This window comes from Pteropus alecto, unplaced genomic scaffold (genome assembly GCF_000325575.1).
Source record: "Pteropus alecto unplaced genomic scaffold, ASM32557v1 scaffold3, whole genome shotgun sequence".
In the NCBI taxonomy this organism is placed as follows: domain Eukaryota; kingdom Metazoa; phylum Chordata; class Mammalia; order Chiroptera; family Pteropodidae; genus Pteropus; species Pteropus alecto.
The window spans coordinates 64,329,241-64,352,175 of record NW_006442484.1 but is presented as its reverse complement, the minus strand read 5'-3'; the positions used below and the strand labels follow the sequence as shown (position 1 = coordinate 64,352,175).

The 22,935-nt window shown below is 34.6% G+C and overlaps 1 protein-coding gene across 1 annotated transcript in view; it reads left to right on the top strand.

Moving 5' to 3' along the window:
• The window catches only part of ALS2 (ALS2, alsin Rho guanine nucleotide exchange factor), a 63,606-nt gene that overhangs the window by 25,890 nt on the left and 14,781 nt on the right, over window positions 1-22,935 (top strand). Inside the window, 15 exon segments of the mRNA XM_006921357.3 lie at window positions 2,528-2,710; window positions 4,403-4,574; window positions 6,296-6,476; window positions 8,478-8,543; window positions 12,854-13,016; window positions 16,219-16,350; window positions 16,760-16,888; window positions 17,289-17,359; window positions 17,750-17,816; window positions 18,152-18,351; window positions 18,466-18,531; window positions 19,563-19,661; window positions 20,226-20,390; window positions 21,631-21,742; window positions 21,951-22,028. Of these exon segments, the coding sequence (XP_006921419.1) occupies window positions 2,528-2,710; window positions 4,403-4,574; window positions 6,296-6,476; window positions 8,478-8,543; window positions 12,854-13,016; window positions 16,219-16,350; window positions 16,760-16,888; window positions 17,289-17,359; window positions 17,750-17,816; window positions 18,152-18,351; window positions 18,466-18,531; window positions 19,563-19,661; window positions 20,226-20,390; window positions 21,631-21,742; window positions 21,951-22,028 (1,884 nt within the window).

The window sequence follows — 22,935 nt, the reverse complement described above, 5'->3', positions numbered from 1 at the left end:
TTTTTAAAAAAACAAATGTTTCTATGACTATGATGTTGACTTCTGAACTATATACCAACAAATGCCTACTCTTTGACTTCTCACTTAATTTTTATTTTACCTAACATTATTTGGGATTATGTCTCCTTTTGGTTTCCTTTCCATACATAGTCATAGCAGTAAAACCTTTTTGTAAACTTTTTCATTTTATGTAGTGAAGCTAAAAGTATAGATGATTTTTTCACTGTCATGTGAATTGGTTTTAGTTTATGTAATGCTATTCAGAGATTGCTAATTTCTAATCATTTTGACACAATTCCTAGAGGAGTGTTTCTCAACCTTTTTTTTCTGTCCCAACAACCCTGAAGAAATACTAAATCCTCATCAATAGTATAGACTCTTTATACAAGATTTGTTTTTTTTTTTTAAACAATTTTGAGTGACAGTGCTTTTTTTTTCCTGTTTAATTCTGCACCCCCATCCCCATCTCCACACCTGACCTACGATGTTGCCGTTTCCCCTAAGAAGGTGGGTGGGGAGTATTCATGGTGATAGCCTAACAGAATGGAAGATGGGGCTCACGTGTTTGTAGTTTGATTCTGATATTTGTCCCATCCCAAGTCATGCTTCCTCCACTGAGAGTAATATGACTGAAAGGACTGAAAAAGAGTAGTTGTCTCAATCCAATGATTCACTTTAATACATATTCCCGTGATTCATGTATTCACTGCACTGTGCATACATCACTGTGTAAGACTTTTACATGCTGCCTCTTCTTCCAGCAAACTTAATTTTACTGGGAAGGAAAGACTTAAATAAAACACCAGAGAATAGTTATTACTTCTAGCTCTAATCTTAAATATTTTCAGTATAAAACATTTTAGTGGTAAACTATTTAATTTATAATATTTTACCACAAATAAAAATATGATAAATCATTGTTCCTTGTTTTGTTGTTATTGTCGTTGTTGTTTATTTGAATAAAATAGAACATACATTTATTTATACCAAGGAAAGTTTTATAATATAGCATGGAGATCCTGGGAATAAACTTTTTATTTAACATTTTAGAATCAGACAAAAGAGAATAGTTTATTATAAGCTTTAGTTTCATTACTCTTTAACTGTACATATAAAAATGTAACATCAGGAACTTGGGTTTTTTTTTATTTGGGGGAAAGGTGAGAAAAACATTTTGAAGTCATTTTAATTGATCTATGGATTAAAGTCAAACTAGAGAGAGATCTGAATCTCTTTTTTCAAAACAATTTACTGCATCATATTTAGTACCTTAACTTTTGATTAGTTACTAAGAAGACTATTTCCTCTTACAAAAAAATTTTAATTCATTTTTTGCAAAATTAACGGAAGTCAGTTATTTGGATAGCAAGAATTGGAGAAGATAGTGTCATGCTTGAAGAAGATAGTTATAAAGTAATGGAGACTGTGCACATGCACACACACAGACACATGTGTGCACACATTCACTCATACACAATCACCTAACACGTAGGTTTGGGAGCCTACCTAGACACAAAGAATCTAATAGATTAGAAGTTTTTTCGTTTATCTGTCTAGGAGCCATGGCTGAAACTGTGTCTGGATGTTGGGGGCAGTATTTTTTATAGCAGAACACTTTCTTCAAATGAAATCGTATGTGGAATCCCATACATAAAACAGATAAACTTGAAACTACTTTAGTTGAAGGATGGAGGGTGGTGGGAGCAGAGCCTTGGCACCTGCCTTTTCATGGTGGCTCCTGAATCACTATGTGGAATCTTAATGTTTGAAAACCATTGATTTAAAGCATTGGTCCCAAACTTTTGCATACATCAGAATCACCTGGAGAGCTTGTGAAAACAGATTGCCAGGTCCCACCCCCCGCAGTAGCTCTGCGGCCTGAGAGTCTGCATCTCTAACGTGTTCCTAGGTGATAGCTGCTGCTGCTGCAAAGACTACTCGTTAAGAACCACTGGTCTAGGGGATCCATGTAGATGGGCTTCTAAGGGATCCTGCCTGTTTCAGCATCCTGGGAGTTGGCACAGTGAAGTCACATCAGAGAGATAGTGAGTTCTAAGTGGAAAAACTGAATTTTAGCACCCAAGGGTTTAGTTGGCCAAAATGGAATTTAGCCTTTAGATTGTTTTTTTAACCTTGATTTTTGTGTACACAGGTGTGTGCTAGCTATCAGATTAGGGCTTTAGAAGTTTCTGGGCTTTTGTAGTATAGGCTTAAGTCCTGTGGGAACTTCCAAAATTGACAATTAAAAAATCACATCTATGGTTTTTCATTTTTTAATTCCAATTATTTAGAATTTTTATAAAAATAATCTAGTTCTAAATTTAAAAGCTGAACGAAGGATTCCTTCTTGCTCGTGTTTCTGTTCTGCATTTGATTGGGTACATTGCTGGGTGAATTTTGCTCTCTGAGCTATGACTGAGTTTGTACCACAACCAGTTTAAGTAATCTTAGCATTTTAGTTCTCATGGGTCTGAAGTTCTGTCTGATTCCTTCATCTTGGACTGACAATATTTTACTGTCATTGCAGGTCGACAATGAAAATGGAGTCTGGAGTGTAGCTGCAGGCCAGGATTATTCCTTGTTTTTAGTGGATACAGAAGACTTCCAGCCTGGTTTATATTACAGTGGCCGACAGGACCCTACAGAAGGTGACAACCTTCCAGAGAATCACAGTGGTACTAAGACTCCAGTACTCCTCTCCTGTAGTAAGGTGAACAGGAATTGGATCCTAAGGCCCACATTCTTTAATACCTGAGAAGTATTTTGGGTGTTTTTATTTGTATGTATGCGTGTTATTAAGTATCTCTGACTATTGTATTTAAATCGTAAGCCCCTTCCCATTTTCTTCTTCACTTATTCTCTCCTTTTCCTGACTTATTTCTCTCCATAGTGCATATCACCATCTAATACACTATATAATTTGTTTATTTTGTCCATTTGTCCTCCTTAACTATAAGACTCATAAGAGCAGGGATTTTAGGTTTTCTCATTTACTACTGTATCCTCATAGTAAATACTTTATAAATGTTGAATTAACACCCTCATATAGGAATATTAAAACGTGCATTTCACAGTGAAGTTTCTTGACTACATTCGTGAGTCCCTTAGAAATGAATTAAGATAGAAATAGAGTAGATGAATTTTTAACTATAAGTGGGAAGTAAAAATTGCAAGGTCCTGACATGGGTTTCTGGCATACCTGACAGGCCACCAAGTGTTCTATTTCCCATTGCTTCCCATTTTCTCTGATCTTTTCATTTGATTTACTACTGTTTACTCCTTTTTTTCATTTGTTGATCTGAATTTCTTTGCTTACCTACTTTCTATCTCTTTTTCATGAACCTTTACCATTGGCCTCTTTCTGGGTTTTTCCCCCTGCCATTAAAGGAACTCACATCCGCAAAGTGAAAAACCTCAAGGAAATTAACCTTCGAAGCTAGTACATTCTGGATTCCTTATTCTTATTGAACGATATATCCTGTAGACTGTTTTTTTTATCCTTTGTGTTTATTTTTCTTGTTAAATGTGTAAGCCGTGAATGTACAGGGACAAGATCTTTCTTGCTAAAGGCAACATTGGCCAAGATTTGGCTCTTATCCTATATATAGCCTGTTATTCCAGACATAGTAATCGACTCTTTGTAGTTGTTGGCCCTGGCTCCACACTCCCCATGCAAGATTCCACAGTCCAGATAAAGGGTGAAATAGCCTGATGGAAGGCATGATGCTCTAATATACGTCTTTAGTTACTGTGGGATGTTAATAGTCTGTTGGGTCTCCAGCTTTTTCACTTAGTTTAATAGGGACATGTGAATAAAGACATTGAATGTTTTTATTCAGTGGTGTCATAGGTAAATGAAAAAAAAGTCTCCTTTAAAGAAAATCCATTTATGTCGTATAGTACTTTTAAGATAACCCCCAGATCTTTGGTATTTTGATCTATAGCACAGAAATCCTCTCTGCTCTCATTTATCTTAATTTATGCAAAAAGGAGTCCTGACACATGTAACTACATCATTTGGATCTTTGTATATTTAGGGTGTATGTCTGTGGTTCTAAATACATGTAACATGAAATAAAAGATATTTTGGCAATAAATAGAAGTATAGTATATGTAGTTATATATAGATCCAGAGAAACATATTTAACAATGGTGTACTGGTAAGCCAGCTCTAAAAATCAAATCAAAACAAAACCAAAACGCCCTGATCTATAGTATTTGCCAGTGTTTTTGGTAATTTCACTATTGCCAACTTCAGGCTACCAGTGATTTAATTACCAGCTTGCAGAATTCCTGAATATTTACCATTTGGTTTTCACCAGCTGATACAAGCCAGCTTCAGTGCCCAAATTGCTATTAGCAAATTACATTTTATCTTTAATTGTCTTCTTCTCTGTTTTAGCTCGGTTATATAAGCAGAGTGACAGCAGGAAAAGACCGCTATTTAGCCTTGGTGGACAAGAACATTATGGGATATATTGCCAGTCTCCATGAGCTGGCTGCTACAGAAAGACGGTTCTATTCAAAACTAAGTGATATCAAATCTCAGATTCTCAGGCCTCTTCTCAGTTTAGGTAAGTAGAGCACTCTTGTTTTATCTCTTCTTCCTGTATCACAAAGAAAACCTTTGAGTTAGGTTTATTCCTTTCCTTCCAGTCTCTTTTTTTGTACACAGGCAGTCAACAACTTACAAACTGTTTCCACTATGTCAGTAGCCCAGCTGCCCCCGCCTTATCATGAGCTTTTACTTGTGGAACTAGGAAGTGGAGCTTTCAGAATATTCATGGCAGAGAAGCAGAAACAACTTTGGGAAAGTTGATCCTAGTAACTGACTTCTAAACACTTCTAGCCCCACCAGTCCTAAGATATCTTATGTTATCCTGCCTGAATCATTCATTTTCTTTGTTCTAGTTCTTAGAATTATATCAAGTAGAGATTCATTTGGATTTACAAGTAGTCTCTTGAAATTGTAAGTGTTAAGGCTCTTATCTCACATTAGCATGAATTGATTAAATCCAGTTTCTTAGCTGTAATCATCTATAAAAAGAGATTGAAGGTGGAGAGATGTCACAGAGGAAATGGATTATGATAGTCCTAGATGGTGTGCTGCTGTCTGGTTTTGCTAGGTACCTAGGGGCTCTAGGAGGTCAGAAAAGATACAAAATGAAGATTGGAGGGAATGGCTATTAAAAGTTAACGTTCTTCATTTCAAATATTTTTCTTGGTTTTGCCCAGCACTCAGAAAATGGAGAGGAAGTTTTCTTTCTTTCTCCTTCACTCCTTGGCCTGCTATGAGGACCCAGAATTCAGGCCAATGCTCTAGTTGTTAAATTCCACCTTGTTAGTTAGCTCATTGTTTTTAGTGGGAAAACATCTACTTTTCAAACAACTGACTTATAGTGTTTCCTTTGTAAGTTGGTTGGAGACTGTCTGCATTTTTTAAAAAATGTGTTTTGCTTTTTTAAGTGTTGTAGAGTCCCGTTCTATAAATTCTCCTCCAGTGGGTGGGCCCAGTACCCCAGGACTTTGGCAAGGGAAAGAAAGCAATCCAGACTGGAAGCTTCCGGGATTATGCTGAAAGAAAAGTGAAATCTGCCTTTTCTCTGTCCTGGTTCCAGATTTCTTTGTTGGTCTACCTGGTCTGCTCATCAGCCTCACTGCTTGGTGAGAAGTCCTAGAAATTAGGAACTTTGGGCTGGGAAAAAGCAAATAATCATATGCCCCCTATAAAGTTTAGAGCAGCACAGGCGGTCTGGTTTTTGGGTTGCCCTCTCTGCACTAAAGTGGGCTTGTCTGAGGTCGAGCAGAAGTCAGTACAAAAGGTTGAAAATGTTAACCAAGATATAACTGCAGAAGTGAGTTTAATTCCTGGCTGTCCCTAACCAGTTATATGAAATTAGATAATTCCCTTCTCTTGGCTTCAGATTACTTATCTTCAAAATGACAGGAGAGTTGGATTAGCTCAGTGGTTCTCAAATTTGGCTAGTCTTCAGAATTACCTGGAAAGCTTTTTTTTTTTTTTTAACATATCCATCCTGGGATCTCAACCCTGGCCTACTGAGTCAGAATCTGTGAGTCCCTGTGAATGTGTTTTTAACAAGTACCTCAATTGGCTGGATTCTGTGATCTCTATGATTTAGCACTATGATTTTTTGGGTTTTGTAGTTGAGAGTACATCTCAACATGTTAAGTATTTTTAGAAAAGGGGAATTGATCATCTTGATCATAAGGAAGTATTCAGGGAATGAATACTTTAGGTTATGTCGTCATTAGCACCGTCATCATTTTGTTACAGAAAATTTGGGCACTGCAAGTACGATCCAGCTGCTGCAGGAGGTGGCAAGCTGATTCAGCAAGCTGTGTTACCTAATTGGTCAGCATGGAGCTTCACTGAGCAGCTTCCTTCATGGGATAAAGGAAGCCAGGAGTTTGGTCATTCTGAAGCATGCAAGTCTCTTCTTGGATAGTTATACAGAGCAAGTATCCAGTCCCGTGTCATGTTCAATCTCTGCAGGGTTTTTCTGCCAAGGAGAACAGCTCCTTAAACAGAAGAGACTAGATTAGGGAGAGTGATATAAGGTAATAGAAATTGCAAAGCAGTATTTTAATCGTAAGCCATTTATAGTTCTGCATTGCTAAAATTTTAGTTTTTTTCTAAGGGAAAAAGATTTGAAAATAATGAATTCTTGTATTTCCTTCTGTATTCCAGCAGAACGGTTGATAATATACTTAGTTTACATAAAATGTACTATAATAAATGTAGTTCTTTAGAGAACACATTTGTTTGCTTGAGTAAATTATACTAAATTTGAGGAAATAAGTCACTAAACAAATTATTTGAAGACCAACTGCCGATTGTAAATACGGAGCTGTTCCGATATCTGCTTTATAAATGGAGAGTTTAAAGACCAAACTATCTTTAAAATAAATATATTTCTTTAATAAAACCTAGGATGGTTATCCAAGGTTCTTTACATGTTTTTTAAGTAAAATATCCCAAGCATATTTGAAAATTTAAATACTTTTCATTTTTTCTTAATTTGTATTTTGACATTTTGACATGAGGCATAATTTAAGAGTTATGTTAATGTATATTAGGTTATAGTGTTTATCTGAAATGTAGGTTTTATTCTTTCTTTATTCATACCTCATCTACCCAACAAATATTGACTGAATACCCACCAGGCACTGTGCGGAGCTCCTAGCCCACAGCAGCCACTGCACAGAGCCAACGAAAAGCACCCGCCTTGAGGAGTTCATGTTCTGTCAGCATTCCGTTTAGGTTATTTATAATATAAATAATGTATGTTTCTTATTGAAAACTCAACAAATAAAGATAATCAAAAAGATATTTAAAGTCACCCTTAATCCTACCATCAGAAATAACCCCTGTTCATAATCCTGTGTATTTCCTTTTAGACTTAGCATGTATGTACAAATAGATGTGTGCGATTTTAATTCTAAGCAAAATTAAATATACTTGAAGCTATTGGAAACACCCTGGTTAGAGTCTTTTAACGCATCAAGTTTTGGACATGAAAAATAACATAATTTGATACCAATTTAATCTTTTAAACTGGATTTTGTTTGTGCGAAGGTTTCGATTTTTGCTAGTATAATTTTTCTTGACTTGTAATCATCTCAGTCTGTTTCGGTTCTCTGATACTTCAGGACTTATGCTTGAAAATGCTTTTATTTTGATAAGTTGGGCTATTTTTAACATAATTTATTCATATTAGATGGAGCAAGTAAAATTTTGATTTATGTATGAATTCTTAAAATTATTCTTAATTGTGGTAAAATACAATAACATAAAATTTATTATTGTAGCCATTTTTAAGTGTACAGCGCCTTGGGCTATTTAAGATAGGATTTTGCCTTCTCTCTGAAAGTCAGTGGATTCCATTTGCCAGCCCAGGAGTATGGGAAGAATATACATGGCTCAAAGCAGGATATCAAGAGTTATTCTCTAGCAAGAGATGAATACTTAACCTATATTTTCTAATACTATTTCACTCAAGCTCTTTTAATTTTAACATATTTTCTTACTGTGTCTATTGTTTATTTCTGAAGACTTAATTGGGAAAACAAAAGTGACGATTAGAGGAATTTTTCATTTAAAATCCAACAATTTTAATCATATTTTCTCAAGTTTGTTAAGTTACAAAGTAAACTCTACCACGTAAACTCTAGCATATTCTGCATAGTTTTGACTATTTTTTAAATTTCCTCTTACATTCACATCTTTATTAAAATGGCTTCCCCGTCCCCCTGATTATTGTGATTATCACATAACCTGCCCTTCTCTTTAGTTCTTTATAGTTCATGAGTGTTAACTATAACATGAACTATAACAACAAGTGCTGAATCTCATTGGCGAGGTACCAAGAAGTATCTGTTCCAGATGCTTGCTCAAAAACGCTGAAGAACTAATTAACTTTTTAACACTAATGAACATGTTTTCTTTTTTGCTCAAGGTATTGCACATCTATTACAAATTTCCTGGTTATGGGAGGATTTCAGCTTCTTGCTAAGCCCGCCATGTAAGCAAATATCTTCCAATTTTCATTCTAACGACCAAAAATCATGTTTTATAGTGTTTGTGTTTTTGAGTCCCATGAAAAGCTTTGACCTGGTCATTTTACCAAATGAATCAAAATGTAGACTTTCATTAACTCTTGTAAGGGACAGGTATTATTAGTTTCTGATTATTTTTGGAAGTAGTATGGTTTTGAAAAAGCCACAAGATCTGAGTCCTTGAGTGCTACTACTTATTATTTCTGAGACTTTAAGAGACAGTACTCTTCACCAAATTGAGCCAAATTTTTTTTCATTTGAAAAATGGGAATATTCTCTTCTTGCTTGTGAGGAGCAAATAATGTGTGTGATGCTACACAGAAAAGTGCAAAGTGTTGCACTAATATAGGTTTTTGCATCTAGCCTCTGAATAAGTAATAAATAAAAAAGCTCCTTACATGAATCTCAGCATGCTGTACTGTATAGTTTCTGAACAAGTATTGACCCAGCAACAAAGGCAGGTTTTAAAAATTCAGTCATACTTTAACAGAAAACATTTCAAATATGTACTCATGACCCAGATTTAATGGATGTTAATGTTTTGCCTTGTTTACTTTTGATCTTATATCCTAAAAGAATAGTAATAATATCTTTATTTCTGGTTTTAAAGGGCATATTTTTAATATATTACCATTAAAGATGATTGCCTTACGTTTTTGGTAAAAATCATTTATAGGGTCAAAAAACTCCCTTTTATATAGTTGGTGAACACACAGTGCAAGATACAACATACTGTTGAATCATACACTTGAAACTTACTGGATTTTGTTGATCAATGTCACTCCAATAATTTTTAATTAATAAAAACTTTCTATTCCTAAAAGTTGAAAAAGATTTTTTTTTTTTTTTTAGTGTTAAATATTCTTGAGTTCCAAGGTAAACTCAGTGGTCTTTGTACTTAATTTTTAATACATTTCTGGATTCATTTTGGTAATATTTCAGATTTTTGCATTTTATGTGAATATAAGATATGTTTCTTCTTTTCTAAACTTGTCCAGTTTTGGTAAGAGGATTGCATTAGCAATTATAAAATGAGTTGGGGAGCTTTCTCTCTTTTTCTAGTTTCTGGAATAGTTTGCATGAAATAGGGATTCTCTGTACTTTGAAGATTCGGTAGAATTCATTTGTAAAAATGTATGGCCTTCATGGGGAAATTCCTGTAGGGAGTTTTTAAACTACTGATTTGATATCTTTAATGAATAGATCTCTTTAGGTTTTTATTCCTTCCTATGGCTTTAATTATTTATATTTTTCTGGAAACTTGTTAATTGCATCTTTATTTTTAAATTTATTGACCTAGTATTCTTACCATTGTCTTAAGATGTTTTCACCTTCATAATAACTGTAGCTGTACCCCCTATTTTTCATTCTTATTCTTTATTTGAACCTTTTATCTTTTTATCTTTGTCAGTCTTGTCAGCAGTTTATCCTTTTTCATTATTATTTTCAAAAGTTAAGCTTTAGTTAATAGTTTGTTTTCTGTTTCATTAATTTCTACCTTTTATTTTCTTCTAATTTCTCAGTGTTCACCTATTAAACTCTTAGCACTTTGTTTATTTTCATATTTCTAATGTGTTTCTATAAAGCTATAAATTTCCCTCTAAGTGTTGCTTTAGCTTTATCTTAAAAGTTTTGATACATTTTGTTTTTATAGTTATTCTAAATTCTTTAAAATTTACATTTTGATTTCTTCTTTGATTCATGTCGTGCTCATTTGTTTTCAAAATATAGAGGTTTGGTCTTCATTTTTTATATGAGAGGTTTAAGAGTGTTATATTTCAATGTTATGTGGTGATATTTAAATCCTTGATCTTGCTATTTTGTTTAATTTAATATAATGACATCATTTTCTACTCTTTCAGCCTTTCTGCATTGTATTATAATGTTTTTGTGCATTTCTTTTAATTAGCAGATAGATAGACTTATTGCTTTTTTCAGTCTCAGAGATTTGGCTTTTAACTGACAGGTTTACATTTATTAAAATTTCTGATTTTACATTTATTCTATATTGTACGTTACAATTACTAAAAGAGCTTATTTATTAAGTCTGAATTTGGCCAGCATTTCCCAAGCAGTGGTTTATGAACCCCATGGTTTTACACAGTTAAAGGCAGTATTAACGTCTTTTTCCAACTTCTACTTACAAATTTAATATTTAAACTTATTTTTAAGTATTCATTTTAAAAGAGACTAGTTTGAGAACCTATAGAACATAGCTAGTGAGCCCATGTGGCAGATAGTGGATCTCGAATGATGATGCTCAGGCTCTCATCACTGGTTTATCACTTAGCTACTTACCTGTGGCTAGCCTGGTGGTTTGATCATCATAGATGGTTTATTAGTATTATAATAATAATTATAATAGAATGTACATAATTATTTTAATCATTCCTAAGTGTATAGTTCTGTGACGTCAAGCACATTCACATGTTTTGTAAACCATCACCGTTATGTATAAACAAAACTTCTTTCATCATCTCCTACAAAAACCCTGCACTCATTAAGCTATAACTTACCTTTTTGCCCTCCCCAAAGCCCCTGGTAACTTATATTCTTCTTCCTGTCTCTTTGAATTTATACATTCAGATACCTCATATTAGTGGAATCATGCAATATTTGTTCTGTGTTTGGCTTATTTCCGTAAGTATAGTGTTTTCAAGGTTCATCCATGTTGTTGCATATACCAAAATTTTATTCCATCATATGGCTGAATAATATTTCATTGTGTATATACACCACATTTTGTTTATCCATTCATCTGTTGATGGACACTTGGGTTGTTTCTACCTTTAATATATTTATTAAATATATTTACCATCATTAGGTTAAAAACTCCCAAGAGAAGATAAGCTAAGTCAACTCTCTGGTTCAGATTTCCCGAGAGCATACCAGGACTCCTTTTGGGAAGGTCTGTTGGCAAGGACATGAGTAAGTCCTGAAAAGTAATAGGGTTCAAAGGAATTGGAACATTTCTGTCTAGTACTGGACACTCAGGAGAAATGTGGTCAGAGGGAGTATGTGTTCACTGTGTGATACCTCAGGAGCAGGTCAAAGCAGAACACTTCTGAAGGCTTAAACGAGTTTCCTTAGCTGACATTAGCAGCAGAACATGGAGAAGGAAGTAGGAACATTCACACAAGACAAGTATAAATATCTGAGCTGTATTCCCCAGGGCACTCTCTTTAAGATCTCTTAATTGCATTATAAAATAATCCAATTTGTGCCATTGAACTTTGGGATTCCTGGAAGTTATTATGTCTTTTTCTATCTTTCCACAATAATATTTCATTATTTATGAGTTAAACACATCTCTTTATTTCATAGGTCTCTAAGGGGTTATAAAATGATTCATTCTTGCCATATAGTTTTGTGTGACATTGTCATATTTGAGGCCTTGTAGCTAAGAATTGTAGTATGAAGCTTGTAAAGCACTCAGCATAGTGCCCAGCACATAAATATGGCTCATTAAGTGGAAAATAATGATTATTCTGTCCCACCAAATATTACAAAAATATTTTGGTCTGATGAGCATAGACACATATATTTTGGGCACTGAGCAGCATTAAACTTTGTAGTAAAATCTTAATAATGAACTTACATAAAAACCAAATATCGAAACTAAACGTTGGCTTCAGTTTGAAATGTTTTTGAAGATCTCAGCATTGAAATCTTCACAGATAATTTGCTTTATTATTACCTGTTAATTGTAGAACTGGTACCTATAACTTTTTATTACTCTCCTGTAATAAACTTTTATTAGATCATCAACAATTGAAGGAAAAAAAGAAATTAGAAGTATTTTAATATTCCATGTCAATTATGTTAGAGCAAAGAGTTTTGTTTTTCCATCAGTATTTCTGTTTAGCACAGCCAATTAGAGCAATTAGTCTTGCCATTTATTGCTGTGACTTTTGGCTTATAAATTAACAGGTAATGATGTCAGCTGGTCTCCAATTATTCCTTGAAACTGTGGGATGTATGATTCATTTCCTATAACATGAGGCACAAGTCTGTGATTAAACGTCTCTATTATAGGGTTACTATTGCTACCACTGGCTACTTTTTATACTCAAAAATCCCATTTTATAGGCAGAGAAATTCTTTTAATTATATCTGGCCTATTTCTTTGTATTCATCTTCCACTACTTTCATAACACCTAAAAAATAGAATCTATTTTTTAAAAAGATAGAATCTAGTAAAATATTTTTATTCAATATAGTGCATATTGTCCTTACCAAAACAATTAACAGAATCTCTTTTTTTTCCTACCTCTAGTGATTTCCTAAATAAAAACCAGGAGCTGTTACAAGGTTTATCAGAAGTGACTGATGAAAACACCCAGTTGGTAGAAATACTGAATACTTTGTTTTTCTTGCCAACCAGACGACTTCATAATTATGCAAAAGTTTTACTAAAGCTTGCTACTTGTTTCGAAGTGGTAAGCTCCCATATATACCCTTTTTGGACACTTGGGAAGCCAAGGATCATTGTTTGGATTTTGCCACCCCATGATATGGAACACCACTACTTTAATATTTATATATGTTTAATTAAGTTTATTTTTCTTCAGAGAAATGCAAGAAGAAAGTATGACTGTAGGTAAATCTAGGTTTCTCTGTTGTGGATTCAATTTCCTCTTTGGATGTTATCAAGATGAATTGTACTCATTTTATGAAACTGTCAAAATTGTGGCCCAAGTATGAGTGCTACTCATTCAATAGTTGTCAAAGTTTATCAAGTGCATACTGAGTACAAGTTAGACAAAGCTCTTTAAAAGCCCAGCTTTCTGTATAAGGACACACACCTGTAAGGCACTGGAATTACCACCTGGCCTGGACTCATGGTAGATTCATGCCAGGTATTTGGGTCACCTTGGCATATGCTATGAGAAATCACCCTGTTACAGGATTTCCTCATATGATCACTGGTCTACTTTCTGTATAAAATTGATTAGGTGGAATCCTGGGAAATTAGCACTGCTAGAGGAGATGGGTATATTTGATAAAGCTGGTTCTAAGACATTCACCTTTGAAATTGTACTGAAATGTGTAGTTTCATTTTGTTTCTACTCTGAAGGGCTCTAGGGAAACCATAATGACTCCAGGGTTCATTATAGTTTAGAATCGTTTTAATCTTGGGTTCCTACATGTTAATGTTAGTTTAGATTCTCTGGACATGGCTCTCATATGCTTTTATTTCCTTCCCTAAATACCCCTTCCCCCATCCTTATTATGGGAAACCTTCAATGCCTGCATCAAAAGTCTTTTTCTCATGAAAATAAAGCCCCCTCTGACTATACCAAACTCCTTTGCCTTCCCTTCTCTTAAGAATTAGTTACTACCTCCTCTATGCTTTGCTAGTACTTTAACTCTTCATTATTTTATGATCACAGTATGTCAGTGGTCCTTAACTAGGGTTGGGGAGCAAAATCATCTGTGGAAGTTTTTTCAAAACACATGGCTGTTTTCTATCACTGTAAATTGTTATTCATTAAGTCTATGGTACAGCTTAGGCATTATATATATGTAAACATAAACTTCTCTAAGTAAAAATAATCATACCTGATATTTATGAAATGTATTCCATGTGCCAAGTACTGTTCTAACTATGTTATATATATTCATTTAATCCCCATATCAACAGTGCGAAATGTATATTATTATTATTCCCCGTTTGTGGATGAGAGATTTGAGGCACAACTGAGAATGGGTAGAGCTGAAATTCATATGCAAGTGCTCTGGCTCCAGAGTCTGTTCTTTTAACCATTTTACTATATTGTTTCTTCTGTTAGATAATCTATTAACAAAATCACTGCATTATTCTGGTATACTATATGTTTTTCTGTCTTCTGTGCCTAGTTATAAGCTCTCAGAAGACAAACATCGTATCTTATTTATTTTTTTATTCCTCGCACTCAGCAGAATATTCTGTATGTAGTAGATACCATTAAATGTTTTTTAAATGAGTATTGAATGACTAAGAATTGTAGAATGTGAAGTAATTGCTCATGAATGTGAGGGATCATCCTTTCATCTTACCTACTCCTCAATCTTCACAAAGTATACAGCATTATACCCATGTCCCATGACTGGTTCTCAAAGCTTGGTCTACAGACTCCTGGAGTTCCAAAGGCCCTTTCAGTAGATCAAACTATTTTTAGAAAAATGCTAAGATATTTGCTTTTTTCATGTGTTGTCATTGCACTGACAGTGCAGAAGTCAAGATGAGTAAAACTGCTGGCTCCTTAGCATGAATGAAGGTGGAGGCGCCAAACTGTACTCATAGTCATTGTGTTCTTTGCTGCCGTTTATTTGCAGTTCAAAAACAAAATTAAAAAAAAATTTTTTTAATGCCAGTTTCACTTAAGAATATTCTCGATAAAACAGTAAAAATTATTTAACTTCAACCACTGAGTATACATTTTTATTGACATGTAATTGACATATAACATTTTAGTTTACGATTACAGCGTAACTTGAGATATGTATATTTCAAAATGATCACTATAATAAATCTCATTGACATCCATCACCACATGTAGGAATATACGTCTCTTTAGTATTCTGCATGATGAAATGGGAAATACACCTAAAGCAGTTCTGCTGAATACCGAAATATGGAGGTTTCTCAAGGAAGAATATAAGATTTGCGATTATTTGAGTTGAGAGATACTGGTTTTTTGCTTGAAAGAACAATGATAGGTAAACTATGGTTATTCACAGTTGGGTATGTGGCAGATATTTTCTCAAAAATGAGCCTGTCACTTCAAAGAAAACAACTGACAGTATTTCTTGCCAATGATAAAATCTTAACCTTTAAATAAAAATTAAAATATGGGAAACATGTATCTACCACTGTGAGCTTGGCAGTTTCCCAACAGTTAAACACATTTTCTTATGAGATTGTCAATAATATTAGTCAAAGTGTCAGACCAGTGGATTTTAATGTAACAGAGTACAAAAAAATTGATTAATGTAGTTTCAGATTCCACATTTCAGCTACTATTTAAGAAACCGTGACTTACCAAGTTTCAGTACAGTTTCAAAGGAGAATATCTATAATTATCTGAAATGGCTGTTAAAATACTACTCCCCTCCCCAACTGTATAATAAAGCAACATTTTCTTCATGTAGTACTACCAAACAACATATTGTAACAGAAATGAAAATCCAGTTGTCATCTTTTAAGCCAGAAAATAAAGAGATTTGAAAAAAATGTAGCTTTCTCACTAAATATTTTTTTGTCTTGGAAAATAGTTATTTTTTATTTAAAATGGTATTTTATTTGAAGTAAATAGGGGTATTTTTATTTCTCCACTTATGTGGGTAAATATTGATAGATATAACCCATGTAAGCAAAGTAGACGGTTCCCTGACACCAAAACATTTGAGAATTCTGGTTTATCCTGAGTTCTCTGCCCTTTCCTCACTGATAACTACAAGTATTTGTTTCTTTTCCCCATGAATTATTTCTTTATTTCATATGTACCTGTATGTAGTAGAATTATCTGGAACCAATCTTTTTGTTCAGCTCCCTGTTCCTTCTTAGGCTGGATAATACTAAGTATCTAAACCACACTGAGGCTACAGATTCTGGACAATTCTTTTATGTTCTTTTTCCCCTTAATTATTGGCCTCCAGACATCTCCAGAATACCAGAAACTACAGGATTCCAGTTCTTGTTATGAGTCTCTTGCTCTCCATCTCGGCAGGAAAAGGAAGGAAGCAGAATACACACTGGGCTTCTGGAAGACCTTTCCTGGAAAAATGACAGTAAGTCATGCCAATTGTCATTATCCCAGCAATCATAGGCATATCTATAACAGCTGCCATCATTTTCTCTATTTCTCATTTGTTTATGGTAATAGTGCTTCAACGACCTCTTTCTGAGGTGCTCTAAGGCCCACAGCAGTGGATGCTCTAAACATCAGTACCTTCCCTCATTTCTAAGAACCCTCTCTGAAACAGTATCTCACTTTCTTTTGTTTGTTCCTGTCTTCTTTTTAATCTCCTTTGAGTGCTGATTTTAAAAAATGGTTGAATTCCATCTAAATCTAGGTTTAACATCAAGCTAAGCTATGACCAACAAATTCCCCTAAATGTAATTTGTATATTTTTCATTTTCTCTTTGCATGTTAAAATAATTTTGATTGTTCGATTTTTTATTTGTTTTTAATTGCAGGATTCCTTAAGGAAGCCAGAGCGTCGACTACTGTGTGAGAGCAGTAACCGAGCCCTGTCTCTGCAGCATGCTGGGAGGTTTTCTGTGAACTGGTTCATTCTCTTTAATGATGCCCTAGTCCATGCCCAGGTAGGCCAGTTCCTAACCTTAAAAGAGACCTTGGGAGGTAGAGTACTTAAGATTTAATTAATTATACCATCAGTTTGTGTTAAAATCTATTGTGATTTCATTGAACCTATTGAATAAGAGAGAGTGCTTAGCTTGCATTTATGGTATGGGCTGGATTTTAGGGAGCTTTTTATGTTTCCATCTTGGAAATGAGTATCAGCCATGTGATGGGGTCCTTGCAGCAGAGATGGCAAGACCCATTGAGGTTAGCTGTATTATGGGGACTCTTTAGTTGAGATGATGGCACTCATGTGGACTTAGCCACCTGAAAGAGGTTATGCAGTAGAGACCCCAGTGTTTTCTCAGGTGGGCTTTCTCAGATGTGTCTTTCTCAGGTGTGTCTCTGTGTCCTTTGTTTCAGTTTTCCACACATCATGTTTTTCCTTTGGCCACACTGTGGGCAGAGCCACTTTCTGAAGAAGCTGGTGCTGTGTAAGTGTGCCCCATTCCCTCACCCTACCCTAATTCTCCCCCTCTGTTACCCAGGTTGTTTCCTTAGACATGAGAAAGCTCAGGAGGCCTCCCCATTCTGCATAACGAGGCTTACCCTCCTAGCACATAGACAGTAAAATGGCCTGTTGTGAAGATCATGACAGATCATAGTGGTGGAAGGGCTTCTCCACTGCTCACATCCCCATGGTTCAACATAGAGCAAGGTAACTCTGTGTCCTTTCTCCCACCGTGGGACCCAAACTCAAGGCATGACTGTATTTACATTTAATTGCCTTCTCCTGTTGAAATAAATAAGTTGCTTCTTTGAAGATTGATACTGTAATAACAGGTTGTCATACCTACTGGTATTTGTCCTTGTAAACATTTTAGGAATGGCTTAAAGATAACTACACCTGAGGAGCAGTTTACCCTGATTTCATCAACACCCCAGGAAAAGGTTAGTTCATTATGGTTTTTTCTTTCAATCTTTGGCCTAGATATTTTTGCCTCTTATGGTACTGTAGAAGAGATAAAAATTGTTCTTGCTTGGCTAATGATTCATAATTATGTTCGATAAATCTTCATTAAACCAAGACTATACATTTTTGTTTTTGTTTTAATGTGACTTAATTTTAAACATATAGCAGTGAATTCCAAGAGCCAATCAGCACTACTCAATTAATAAGAAAAGCATTAGGAGACAGAAAAATTATTCCCACCAAGGAAAGCTAGTAGGATTTAAAGCAGTGCTTGAGTTGTTGCCTTAAGCTTATTGATACTTTTTGCTCCTAGACTAAATGGCTACGGGCTATATGCCAAGCTGTGGATCAGGCTTTGAGGGGGACATCTGAGCTTCCTCCTTATGGAAGTGGCAGTGTTCAGAGGCAGGAACCACCCATTTCACGCAGTGCCAAATATACTTTCTACAAGGATCCTCGCCTAAAGGATGCAACTTATGATGGACGCTGGTTTTCAGGAAAGCCTCATGGCAGGTGAAAATGTTTAAGATTTATGCCTGGGATGAGGATAGTAGTCTGATTTCTGAGAAAGTAATGATTAACTGAAACATTAATTGACATGTATTATTCTTCGCTTATGCATTCCAGAGGGGTTTTGAAGTGGTCAGATGGAAAGATGTATTCTGGCATGTTCAGGAATGGCTTGGAAGATGGGTAAGAAAATTGTGTAAAACATGAGAGCAAATTCCACTTCAGTCACAAATTATGTTATTTTGTGTTCAGAGTTGTTTTCAGAACAAAAAGTAAATTTTTGGTTTTTTTTAGAAACACCATGTATTAGGGCTTATAATGCAGATGTATGAACACACAGCTAGGAATCTAGGATGCTGCTCTGATTTACATAGTGAATTATTTACCTTGATAGCTGTGTGACCTCGTTACACACAGCCTTCCATCTGTTTAAATGGGACTGTGTTTTCTATTTATCTCATAGTCTCATGAGGACTGAGAGCCTTGGGTAATGTTTGCGGTGAGGCCATTGACGTATTGGTGTCCCCTTTACACAAAGGACATACAGAAACTTTTCAGTAGTTTTAAATCATCTTTAATTTCTGTGATATGCTAAAGGGGAAATCTTCTAAGTGCCGTATTATCCTAATGGTACTCAATGGCATTATTTTTGTATAAGCTTATTATGTTTTCTAACACAGATATATTTACATGATAAATTTATAGCAGTGCAATATTTTGTATCATGTTAGAGAAGTAATTTATTTTGCTATATCAAAAGATGATTTATATAAATTGGGTAGATATTTTCTGTGTGTGATAATGTAAATTTTTATGATATCTTTTAATCTCCTTTTGAAAGAACTTTAGAATGAGAAGAGACTTTAAATAATATGATTTGCCCCCCTTATTATACAGATGAGGGAACTGGGTACTGGGACTTACCCAAGGTGATGTGGTTGATTACCGGCAGAGATGGGCCTAGGACATAGGATTTCTGTTTTGGACTTGGGATAAAACACCTAATCTATCTGCATAGTAGAGTTGATGTCTCACGTCTCTAAGATTTGCCATATAGTTTAGCTAATAGATAACAGCTTAAACCAAGACTCCACTTTCCTCCTATTGGTCAACTTTATATCTATTCTCCTTGTTAAATGTTTACAAATGTACACATACAAAAGGTGAGTATGTCATAAATGCCATCTTCTGCTGCTTTTTATTTCCCTTGGCAGGTATGGAGAATACAGAATCCCAAACAAAGCATTGAACAAAGAAGACCATTATGTGGGCCATTGGAAAGAAGGAAAAATGTGTGGTCAGGGAGTCTATAGGTAATGACACACGAAAGATTGTTAAGCTGGTGTTACAAGAATCGTGTAAACTTGAATGTGTAGCCAAAATTTACAAGGAGTAAATTTTATTTACTCTTCTTAAGATGAAACTGTGTAAAGTCTTTTAACTATCAACCTCTCATCTATCACAATCCGAAAATATTAGGTTATTATTTAGTTCTTAACAAAACCGTACAAACCTTATAAACCTTAACTTTCTCATAGAATCTCTTAAATGTCTTGCTTATAAATTTATACTTGGTATATGGCTCTAATATGGATAAACCTATCATTCTTTCAGAGACCACTCTGAAAGAGATCAGAGATCACCGAATATACATTTTTTTCTCCCCAGTTTAACACAGAATAGCACCCATGACGTCTTTAACTTTTTAGCTTCAGTCATTCACAAATGAGATTTTAGTTGATGAAAAATAATCATATAAACAAATAATTATAGCTACCAGTGAAACATGAGTATAATTTTGAATTTCCCAAACTTTGTGAAAATGAGCTTCAGAATTCAATGTGCTTTTGATCTTTATCCATTCTCTTTAACCACAGTTATGCCTCTGGTGAAGTGTTTGAAGGCTGTTTTCAAGATAACATGCGTCATGGTCATGGGCTTCTACGAAGTGGAAAATTGACTTCCTCTTCTCCCAGTATGTTCATTGGCCAATGGGTAATGGATAAGAAAGCAGGATATGGTGTCTTTGATGATATCACTAGGTACAGTATTCTACTTCTAATCTCAAAGTTTAGTGTGAGAGGATAAGATTCTTATACTACTCCAAAAAGTGATAATTTTATGAATGCTGAGTTCTTAATTCAACAGTGTTGAGAAAAAATTTAATAAGAAGGCAGTTGTCAGGCATCATTTTATTCATTTGCTTGTGAACCAAACAATAGGTTACTTCTTTACAATACCAGGATCATTCAAAATTAACATCAGTACCGTCTTCCTTAAAGCTTTACAAAGAAAAAGCTTTTAGTGTCACAGAAAAGAACCAAACAATAAGTTACTTCTTTACAATACCAGGATCATTCAAAATTAACATCGGTACCATTTTCCTTAAAGCTTCACACAGAAAAAGCTTTTAGTGTCATAGAAGAGGCTACCAAATTTTTAACTATTATACAAAGAAAAGCCTTTAATGTAGTCAGTAGATAGTAAGAGTAAGAGGTCAGGGGTAACCTATAGAAATTCCCTTTGGGGTCATAGAATGGTATCTAGATACCTTTTTGCTCAGGTCTTCCTGTCAGGTCAGACACTTGCTAGTTACTATGCAAGCAACCCAGGAATCAAGCTTAGTTAAATTCAGTCACACCTTGGGGAGAAACGCAGTTCTTTTGCCTCCATATTTGCTTTGGCCTGATTTGCTTTTGTACTTCATATATATAGTTTTTTGCCTCATGTTATTGTCAGAATGGGATTCTTAAAAATCTGCTGTTATTATTAAACTCCATGATTATCTAACAAGGAATTCATATTTATCTTGTTGTTTTAGTGCAGATCAGTAAGAGTTCTGTAAATATGAGTGGTGAATAATGAGCCTTCTTATGTGACGAACCCCATTTCTTTTTTAAGTTAGTAAACTTGGGTGTAAGAAAAAAATGTGCATAGTTTTGAGTCTACCTATTACGTTTTGAATGAAATTAGAGTTGAATTGTTAGCATTCTTTTTATAATTATATATTTTAAAGTTGTCATAGAAATGCATGTGTTTTGTGCAAATCTATGTCAGGTAAACTATCATATTAAATTCCTGAGAAAATATTGCTCTGAGTAAGCTGCCTTTTGCAATCACATTGTCTCGTTTTTTGAGGAGTTGGAGTTAACCACTTGAACTAGAAAAATGGAACAGATACCACCTAGGGGTGATGCTTGGTATCTCCCATGTGATAACTGTTTTTTCCCTACCTCATCTTTATCATCATCGATTTTTCATTTATTTTCTATTTTGATGAAGGGGAGAAAAGTATATGGGAATGTGGCAAGATGATGTATGTCAAGGGAATGGTGTGGTAGTTACCCAATTTGGATTATACTATGAAGGCAACTTTCACCTTAATAAAATGACGGTGAGTAGAATATTTGCATATAGTTACTATTGATTTTTTTAAACTCATATTTCCTTAACTTTTAAAATCATCTTTTTATTAATGTACTATCTTCTTAGTACTATTTTGTCTTTTAAGATAACAGGGCTTTGGAGGATATGGCTGCATGGACTCTCTAAGTTACCCTGCATTTTTTGTGTTGTGATTTTTGTTTTGTTTCTTCACACAGGGAAATGGAGTGTTACTTTCCGAAGATGATACCATCTACGAGGGAGAATTTTCAGATGACTGGACTCTTAGTGGGAAGGTTGGAAACTAGCTTTCTTCTTTCTCTAACGGCGACCTTTAATTTTTCTTGATTTTTTGAAAAGCTAACTTACCATAACATTTACCCATTTTAAGTATACATTTCATTGATTTTTAGTAAATATACAGAGTTGTGCAACCATCACCATAATCTAATTTGGAACATTTCCATCACCCAAAAAGGTTTCCATCACCATCTCCTGCCCATTCGAAGTCACCCCTTGTTTCCACCTCCAGTCCCAGAGAACCTCTAATGGACTTCATCACTCTATAGATTTGCCATTTTAGCTTTCATAAAAAAGGAATCATACAACATGTGGTCTCTTCTGTGTGGCTTCTAACACTTATTAGAATATTGAACATTCTACTCTATGAACTTGGAATGTCTCTCCATTTTTTTTAGGCATTCTTTAATTTCTGTCAGTGGTGTTTTATAGTTTTCAATGTACATCTCTCACATATCTTTGGTTAACTTTATTTCTAAGTTTTTTTAATGCTTTATAGAGAATTATTTTCTTAATTTTATTTTTGGATTGTTTATTGCTATTATATAAAAATGCAATTGATATTTATATTTTGTTCTCGTATCCTGAAACTTTGCTAAACTCATTTATTAGTTCTAGAAGGGTGTATGTGTATTTCTTAGGAGTTCTTGTACATAGAATCATGTTGTCTGCAATAAAGTTAGTTTTACTTCTTCCTTTGCAATCTGGAAGGCTTTTTTCTCTTTTTCTTGTCTGATGGCACTTGCCAGGCTCTAGTAGAATGTTAAATAGAAGCGGTAAGAGTGGACATCCTTACCTTGGTCCCTATAGTAGGGGGAAAGCATTAAATCTTTAACCATTAAGTATGGTGTTAGCTAAAGGTTTTTTATAGATTAATCAGATTGAGATAGTTCTTCTTTCCAT